At 40.2% G+C, this 9,763-nt stretch overlaps 1 protein-coding gene across 1 annotated transcript in view; it reads right to left on the bottom strand.

Annotated features, from left to right (window-relative positions):
- Nucleotides 1-7,473, bottom strand: part of LOC112265494 (oocyte zinc finger protein XlCOF6) — a 29,335-nt gene extending 21,862 nt beyond the window's left edge. Inside the window, exons 1-3 of the mRNA XM_024442846.2 lie at nucleotides 6,853-7,473; nucleotides 6,030-6,223; nucleotides 5,546-5,714 (exon numbers count right to left, since the gene is read on the bottom strand). Of these exons, the coding sequence (XP_024298614.1) occupies nucleotides 5,546-5,714; nucleotides 6,030-6,223; nucleotides 6,853-7,234 (745 nt within the window). The 5' untranslated portion in view covers nucleotides 7,235-7,473. The remainder of the gene's footprint in view (nucleotides 1-5,545; nucleotides 5,715-6,029; nucleotides 6,224-6,852) is intronic.
- Between the last annotated feature and the right edge of the window lie 2,290 nt (nucleotides 7,474-9,763).

Here is a 9,763-nt window from a genome sequence, read left to right on the forward strand (position 1 = left end):
ATGGTTATAACATCTACCGAAAATACAGAAATGCCAACGGAGGCGGTGTTGCTGTCTATGTTCAGAACCACATTCCTGTAAAGCTTAGAGACAATCTAATGTTAAATACTGTTGAAGTAATATGGCTACAGGTTCATCTGCCTCACCTAAAGCCCATTCTGGTGGGAAGCTGCTATAGACCACCAAGTGCTAACAATCAGTATCTGTATAATATGTGTCAAATGCTTGATAATGTATGTGATATCAACTGAGAAGTATATTTTCTGGGTGATTTAAATATTGACTGGCTATCATCAAGCTGCCCACTCAAGAAAAAACGTCAAACTGTAACCAATGCCTGCAACCTGGATCAGGTTGTCAGTCAACCTACCAGGGTAGTTACAAACAGCACAGGAATTAAATCATCAACATGTATTGATCACATCTTTCCTAATACTGCAGATATTTGCTTTAAAGCAGTATCCAAATCCATAGGATGTAGTGATCACAATATAATAACCATATCTAGGAAAATCAAAGTTCCAACGGCTGGGCCTAATATAGTGTATAAGAGGTCATACAATAAGTTTTGTTGTGATTCATATGTTGATGATGTAAAGAATATTTGCTGGTCTGTGGTGTGTAATGAGGAGCAACCAGACGCTGCACTTGACGCATTTATGAAACTACTTATTCCAGTTACTAATAAGCACGCACCCATTAAGAAAATGACTGTAAAAATGGTTTAATCCCCTTGGATTGATGAGGAATTAAAAAATTGTATGGTTGAGAGGGATGAGGCAAAAGGTATGGCAATTAAGTCTGGCAGCCAAACTGATTGGCAAACGTACTGCAAATTAAGAAATCATGAGACTAAACTAAATAAAAAGAAACTACACTATGAAACAAAGATAAATTATATAAAGAATGATAGAAAAAAGCTTTGGGGCACCTTAAATTACATTTTGGGAAAAAAGTCAACTCGGCTCATTCATTCATTGAATCAGATGGCTCATTCGTCACAAAGCACACTGATATTGCAAACTACTTTAATGCCGTTTTCATTGACAAGATAAGCAAACATAGGGATGACATGCCAGCAGAAACGCTGACACTACACATCTATGTATATCGGACCAAATAATGAAAGACAAGAATTGTACTACTGAATTCCATAAAGTCAGTGTGGAAGAGGTGAAAAAATGATTGTTGTCTATCAACAATGACAAGCCACCGGGGTCTGATAATCTGGATGGAAAATTATTGAGGATAATAGCAGATGATATTGCCACTCCTATTTTCCACATCTTCAATTTAAGCCTACTTGAGACCGTGTGCCCTCAGGCCTGGGGGGAAGCTAAAGTCATTCCGCTACCCAAGAATAGTAAAGCCCCCTTTACTGGCTCAAACACCCGACCAATCAGCTTGTTACCAACCCCTAGTAAGCTTCTGGAAAAAATTGTGTTTGACCAGATACAATGCTATTTCACAGTAAACAAATTGACAACAGAATTTCAGCATGCTTATAGGGAAGGACACTCGACAAGCATGGCACTTACACAAATGATGACTGGCTGAGAGAAATTGACGATAAAATGATTGTGGCGGGTGTCTTGTCAGACTTCAGTGCAGCTTTTGTAATTATCAATCATAGTCTGCTGCTGGAAAAACATTTGCGTTATGGCTTTACACCCCCTGCTATAATGTGGATAAAGAGTTACTTGTCTAACAGAACACAGAGGGTGTTCTTTAATGGAAGCCTCTCAAATATAATCCAGTTAGAATTACCAAGGGTAGCTGTTTAGGCCCCTTGCTCTTTTCAATTTTTACTAACGACATGCCACTGACTTTGAGTAAAGCCAGAGTGTCTATGTATGCGGATGACTCAACACTATACACATCAGCTACTACAGCGACTGAAATGACTGCAGCACTCAACAAAGAGATGCAGTTAGTTTCAGAGTGGGTGGCAAGGAATAAGTTAGCCCTACATATTTCCAAAACTAAAGTATTGTATTTGGAAATAAACCCTAAACCTCAACTAAAAATTGTAATAAATAATGTGGAAATTGAGCAAGTTGATATGACTAAACTGCTTGAAGTAACATAGATTGTAAACTATCATGGTCAAAACATATTGATGCAGTAGTAGCTAAGATGAGAATAAGTCTGTCTATAATAAAGCGATGCTCTGCCTTCTTAAACAACACTATAAACAAGGCAGGTCCTACAGGCCCTAGTTTTGTCGCACCTTGACTACTGTTCAGCCGTGTGGTCAGGTGCCACAAAAAAGGACTTAGGAAAATTGCAATTGGCCCAGAACAGGGCAGCACGGCTGGCCCTTGGATGTACACAGAGAGCTAACATTAATAATATGCATGTCAATCTCTCATGGCTGAAAGTGGAGTAGAGATTGTCTTCATCACTACTTTTATTTCTGAGAGGTATTGACATGTTGAATGCACCGAGCTGTCTGTCTAAACTACCGGCACACAGGTTGGACACACATACATACCCCACAAGACATGCCACAAGAGGTCTCTTCTAGAGGTCGACCCATTAATCAGAATGGCCGATTAAATAGGGCCGATTTCAGGTTTTCATAACAATTGGAAATCGGTATTTTTGGACACCGATTTGGCCAATTTAAAATAAATAAAAAATGTACACCTCTATTTAACTAGGCAAGTCAGATAAGCATGCAATGGATACATTATTTTTAGGACATGAAAAGGGTTCTACCATCGTTATAACCTAACCAAAAGCAGATATGAGCGTTAGTGGGTGTGAAGATGTGAAGAAAATAATGGACAGGTCAAGGGAAGCTATTTTCATATAGAGGGAGGGGACTCTATACGTTATGCAAAAACAGAATCCTATAAAGGCAGGACTCTGTAATATGAGAATTTGGTCTCTTTCCATGGAGGGGCTCGGCCCTGTTATGTTTGTGATAGGGTCATTCCATGGAAGGGCTCAGTTTTGCTACTTTGTATTAAAGTGTATATTGAATTCACAAGTTCTTGTAAGAGTGTTATATTTCTGAGACGATTCTCCACGACAGTAGGAGCGAGGAGAGGGACGGAAGCTATACTGTTACACTGGCAATACTAAAGTGCCTATAAGAACATCCAATAGTCAAAGGTATATTGAATACAAATGGTATAGAGATAAATAGTCCTATAAATACTATATTAACTACAACTTAAAACCTCTTACCTTGGAATATTAAAGTCTCATGTTAAAAGGAACCACCAGCTCATATGTTCTCTTATTTGAGGCAACAACAAAAAAATGTATTGATGTATTATATTAAGTTAAAATAAGTGTTCATTCAGTATTGTTGTAATTGTCATTATTACAAATTTTTAAAAAATTAATTTTTTTTTAAAAATCAGCCGATGAATCGATTTCGGCTTATTTTGGCCCTCCATTAATCGGTATCGGCGTTGAAAAATCATAATCGGTCGACCTCTAGTCTCTTCACAGTCCCCAAGTCCAGAACAGACTATGGGAGGCACACAGTACTACATAGAGCCATGACTACATGGAATTCTATCTACATCAAGTAACTGATGCAAGCAGCAAAATTAGATTTTAAAAAACAGATTAAAAAACACCTTATGGAACAGCAGGGACTGTGAAGCAACACAAACATTGGCACAGACATATATACACACACACACACTATAAATACACATGGATGTAGTACTGTAGATATGTGGTAGTGGTGGAGTAGGGGCCTGGGGGCACACAGTGTGTTGTGAAATCTGTGAATGTATTGTAATGATTTTAAAATTGTATAAACTGCCTTAATTTTGCTGGACCCCAGGAAGAGCAGCTGCTGCCTAATGGGGATCCATAATGAATACACATACAAAATGAGGTAGTCAACTGGAATGCATTTCAATTAAGAGGTGTGCCTTGTTAAAAGTTAATTTGTGGAATTTCTTTCCTTCTTAATGCGTTTGAGCCAATCAGTTGTATTGTGACAAGGTAGGGGTAGTATACAGAAGATAGCCCTATTTGGTAAAAGACCAAGTCCGTATTATGTCCAGAACAGTACAGAATCAAGAAATGGTCCACCACCCAAAGGACATCCAGCCAACTTGACACAACTGTGGGAAGCATTGGAGTCAACATAGGCCAGCATCCCTGTGGAACACATTCAACACCTTGTAGAGTCCATGTCCCAACAAATTGACGCTGTTCTGAGGGCAAAACGGAGTGTAACTCAATATTAGGACTGTGTACCTAATATTTTGTACACTCAGTGTACAGTGTCAACGTTTAGGATCGCTATGTTTGTTGTACAGTTACAAGATGTCATACTCTGGGTAGTTCTTAAAATTAAAAAAAAAATTAAGCTAAACGTTCTGATCTGTTGCGTCAGCCTCATTACGTCGTTTTTTTTAAAGCTAATGGTTGTATTAATTTTAGATCTATCACATCCAATAACTGTCCCAGACTATGTTTGGAATATTTACTTCTTGCACAGAATAGGTCAACTTTTGTACTATGGGGGACAGTAGATTGACATAGGTTAGTGCTGTTGCTGTTCGTTAGGCCTACTCATCTTGTTGGCTGACGAAAAGTAAATGTGGACAGTTCTTCCAATATCTTCAATATGCACCTCGGAATAGGATAAGGACGCGTGCAGTTGCGTCCCCGATAGACACATTGGGGACGCAACTCCAAGTGTCCTTATCCTATGCATGCGTTCTTATCCTATTACAAGTGTCTTCACTTGTAGCCTGTGAGAAAGACCCGATCACGTGATGGAGAGCCATTTGAGTGAGATGATAGATGCTTCGGAGCAGGCAGCACTCAGGGAAAGGGCTGCAAATGTGATTTTTTTAGGGTGTATTATGGCCACACAAAGGGGATGCCGCCGGGAAATTCAAGGCATTATCAAGTACTTGTCAAATTGTGAATGAGGGACTGATGAAGTGTGTAGAAACAAAGCAGTCATATGTTAGGTCCTGATCTGGCTATGCCAAAAGGACAACTCAGGGTATGCTATTCTTCTGAAGTAGAATACATTTTCTTCATATCATGTTTCTTTAGACCAGTCTAAAATAAAATCATGGATTTATTGTGAAGGTGTAGGCTATATTACATGGATTTATTGTGAAGGTGTAGGCTATATTACATGGATTTATTGTGATGGTGTAGGCTATATTACATGGATTTATTGTGATGGTGTAGGCTATATTACATGGATTTATTCGACTTTTTAAAATGTAGATGTTCCAAAGTTCTGCATCAGTGGCTTGTAGGCTGTGTGTGGAAGCCAGACGATGCTAAATGTGTTTAAGATTAATTAACGGTCAATTACTGTGAGACCGACAGTTATTTGCTTGACAATCACCGGCTGACTAAATTTCGAGACCATCACAGCCATACACGAGACCAAAACGGTTGCACTGTATAGCCCTGACAGATGAGCTGCTAATCAACACTAAATAGCTATGTTTTCCAAATATGGGTCAATAAATAAATATTGATCAATTAGTGAACTGTTACAGAAGAAGACTGAAGTCTATTCCACACACAACATTATTCTTACCTGATAATATTGAATCTAAATCTCCCTTTTCATCTCCTTCTCTCGCAGTTCCACTCAGCCCTGGTGTTTTCCTGCAATCGACTAGCCACACAGACACCCTCTTCAGACCCCACAGTGAGGCACGACCTGGGGACTCCGGGAGAGGGGAGGGGGGCGGGAAAGATGTGTCCTGGAAAACACATATGCGTAAATAATGACAGAATCAATTTAGGGTGGGAAACTCTCCTACATGTCAAAGAAATTTGAATTCTCAAAAGTCTCAGCAGTCTTTCTTTGACTCCTCTCATTCTCTGGACCTCCTTTCCAAATTGTATTGGAAGAGAAAGTCCAATCAGAATCACCTTTATTTGCCAAGTACATTTAAATATATAGGACATTTGGAGGAACCTCAAATATTCTCCTCTAATGTATTCAAAGAAGGAGGTTGAAGAATCAAGGAAGGACTGTTGAGAACCAAAACACTCAATGACTGGGAAATACTTACCTCCAGCAGGTTGCTAGGAAACCAATCCTTGTCCTCCATGTCCCATCCTTCATTGCAGTGAATAACATTGCCATCATCATCAACAGTCTGGCTGGGACTCATGGGAGCCACACTATATTCTTCCTGTATCTTTCTGATGTCCTCTTTCACTATACAGCCCTGTGAGGGCCAGAAAACAGCATTTTGCCGTGGTTCTGTAAAGGGAAGAGTTCAACTATTGGTTAAAACAAAGGGTGTAGCTGGCTTTCTACCTGATTCCAGGCATATCACTCTCTAAATCCTAGGACCTTCAGTCGGAGAGCGAACTCTGAATACAAACTAAACTAAAATGAAAAGGAAAAAAACGGAGGTCAGTAGAATGCCTCCACAACTGCTTTTAAGACAATACCAAAGATTTGTATAACTAACCCAAGATACACCACAGTATTTTTTTTTTTACTTTAGCAAAGGTTAAAGTCTACAAAACGTACCACTCTGTTCATAACATATTCCTTGTTTTGTGATTAAAGGTTTCGTAGATTTAGAAAATTAGCTGTCGTCCCAGTTCCATCTCACTCCATACTCTCCCACTGCTGGACACTGGGCTTCCTTCCTCTCCTCAACATATTTGATGGAGAATAGGGAATGGAAATTCCAACCGGATGCTTCAGATGTATACATCCCGTAAAACATCTGGCTCGTTGTTCTAAAGTCATGGCTAGATGGGATGGGGGGGGCATTTTAGCTAACCTTAACCTGCTGCATAAATTCTCCTAAACCTGCTACGAAAAATCTGTAAATTCCCTTCTAGACAAAACCTTGTTCTATATGTGACAAAACTCACTGGTGTCTTCAGTCTCCCCTCCTGCCTCCTCTTTCAGTTCCAAAACGTCTTCCTCCTTTATTGAGATAGCTATCTCTTCCTCTTTCATTATACAATATTCTTCTTCTTCTTCTTTCAATGTGATAGTCTCCTCTTTCATTCTGAATTCGTCTACTTCCTCTTTCACTACAAAAGGTCCTTTCTCTTCGTTCACCATAACAGCCCCCTCTTCTTCTTTCAATGTGATAGCCTCCTCTTTCTCCTTCGTCGTTCTGAAAGCTTCTTCCTCTCCTTTTACTGTATCCCCGTCTTCTTCTTTTACGACAATGTTCAGCCCCAGAGGTTCTTTCTCTGTCCAGCAGACCTCTTTTTTAGCAGCGGGGGAGAAGCTTTGTGAGCTCATTGTCGGGGATGTTAGCTAGCTAGCTAGCTAGCATGAGCGACTGCCCTGGTGCTAGGCTCAGTATCAATCTTAAATTGCAAATTCCGTTTAAATCAACTAGTACATACGTTATCCGAATCGGGTTTAAAACACTACTATTCATGTAGCTATACAAAAAAATGGTCTAAAGTGATGCAATGGGTCGGTTTAATGTTGGCTAACAAGCTACCGGTACAGAGATGGCTGAATCAGTAGCCGTGTTGTTGTTGAAGAAGCTTCTTCTTCTACTTGTATTCTATCAGCAGCACAAACGATGACGTCCTGTTTGTATGGTAATGAGGAAATTTTCTAAATAGAACCGCGCATTTCAAAACATTGCAATGTGGATAGCTCATTCACTGATATTTGAAGTGCAATGAGTCGTTCATAAAAACAAATAAAAAACATGGTTTTAAAAACCTTTTTTTAATACCAATAATTAAAATGTTTAAAAAAATACAATGTTGACACTGGTATGTTGAGAATGTTCAGCTGTAGAGATAAATGTTCTACCTGTCTCAGCTAAAGTGAGGTGGGAAATACTCAGTAGGGACTCCAAATGGTCCAAATGGTTCGTTTTGGAGGGGGTCTTTGTCGCACGACCTCCTGCTGGCTTTTCACTCTGCACAGTTGAAGTAGGAAGTTTACATACACCTTAGCCAAATACATTTAACCTCAGTATTTCACAATTCCTGACATTTAAATATTGTAAAAATTCCCTGTCCTCAGTCAGTTAGGATCACCACTTTATTTTAAGAATGTGAAATGTCAGAATAATAGGAGACAGAATGATTTATTTCAGCTTTTATTTCTTTCATCGCATCCCCAGTGGGTCAGAAGTTTACATACACTCAATTAGGATTTGGTAGCATTGCCTTTAAATTGTTTAACTTGGGTCAAGGGTTCTGGGTAGCCTTCCACAAGCTAAGGTGTATGTAAACTTCCGACTTCAACTGTATACAAACATACAGTCAATAATACAATAGAAAAAGTGTATATACAGTGTGTGCAAATGAGGTAGGATAAGGGAGATAAGGCAATAAATAGGCCATAGTAGTGAAATAATTACAAAATAGCAATTAAACACTGGAGTGATAGATGTGTAGAAGATGAGTGTGCCAGTAGAGATACTGGGGTGCAAAGGAGCAAAATTAATTAAATAAATAACAGTATGGGGATGAGGTAGTTGGATGGGCTATTTACAGATGGGCTATGTACAGGTGCAGTGATCTGTGAGCTGCTCTTACAGCTGATTATTAAAGTTAGTGAGGGAGATATGAGTCTCCAGCTTCAGTGATTTTTGCAGTTCATCCAGTCATTGGCAGCAGAGAACTGGAAGGAAAGGCGGCCAAATGAGGAATTGGTATTGGGGGTGACCAGTAAAATATACCTGCTGGAGCACGTGCTTCTAGTGGGTGCTGCTATGGTGACCAGTGAACTGAGATGAGGCGGGGCTTTACCTAGCAAAGACTTATAGATGACCTGGAGCCAGTGGGTTTGGCGACAAATATGAAGCAAGGGCCAGCTAACCAGAGCATACAAGTCGCAGTGGTGGGTAGTATATGGGGCTTTGGTGACAAAACGGATGGCACTGTGATAGACTGCATCCAATTTGCTGAGTAGAGTGTTGAAGGCTATTTTGTAAATGACATCCCGGAAGTCAAGGATCGGTAGGATAGTCAGGGTATGTTTGGCAGCATGAGTAAAGGATGCTTTGATTTGCGAAATAGGAAGCAGATTCTAGATTACATTTTTCGATTGGAGATGCTTAATGTGAGTCTGGAACGAGAGTTTACAGTCTTATCAGACCCATATTTGTAGTTGTCCACATATTCTAAGTCAGAACTGTCCAGAGTAGTGATGCTGGGCGGGCAGGCAGGTGTGGGCAGTGATCGGTTGAAGAGCATGCATTTAGTTTTACTTGCATTCAAGAGTAGTTGGAGGCCACGGAAGGTGAGTTGTATGGCATTGAAGCTCGTCTGGAGGTTAGTTAACACAGTGTCCAAAGAAGGTCCAGAAGTATACAGAGGGGTGTCGTCTGTGTAGAGGTGGATCAAGGAATCACCAGCAGCAAGAGCAACATCATTGATGTATACAGAGAAAATAATCTGCCTGAGAAATTGAACCCTGTGGCACCCCCATAGAGACTGCCAGAGGTCCAGACAACAGGCCCTCCGATTTGACACACTGAGCTCTGTCTGCGAAGTAATTGGTGAAACAGGCGATGCAGTCATTTGAGAAACCAAGGCTGTTGAGTCTGCTAATAAGAATGTGGTGATTGACAGTCGAAAGCCTTGGCCAGGTCGATGAATACAGCTGCACAGTATTGTCTCTTTATCGATGGCAGTTATGATATCATATAGGACCTTGAGCGTGGCTGAGGTGCACCCATGACCAGCTCGGAAACCAGATTGCATAGCGGAGAAGGTACGGCGGGATTCGAAATGGTCGGTTATCTGTTTGTTAACTTGGCTTTCGAAGACAGGATAGGATAGATATAGTTCTGTAGCA

This window comes from Oncorhynchus tshawytscha, linkage group LG02 (genome assembly GCF_018296145.1).
Source record: "Oncorhynchus tshawytscha isolate Ot180627B linkage group LG02, Otsh_v2.0, whole genome shotgun sequence".
NCBI classification, from domain to species: Eukaryota; Metazoa; Chordata; class Actinopteri; order Salmoniformes; family Salmonidae; genus Oncorhynchus; species Oncorhynchus tshawytscha.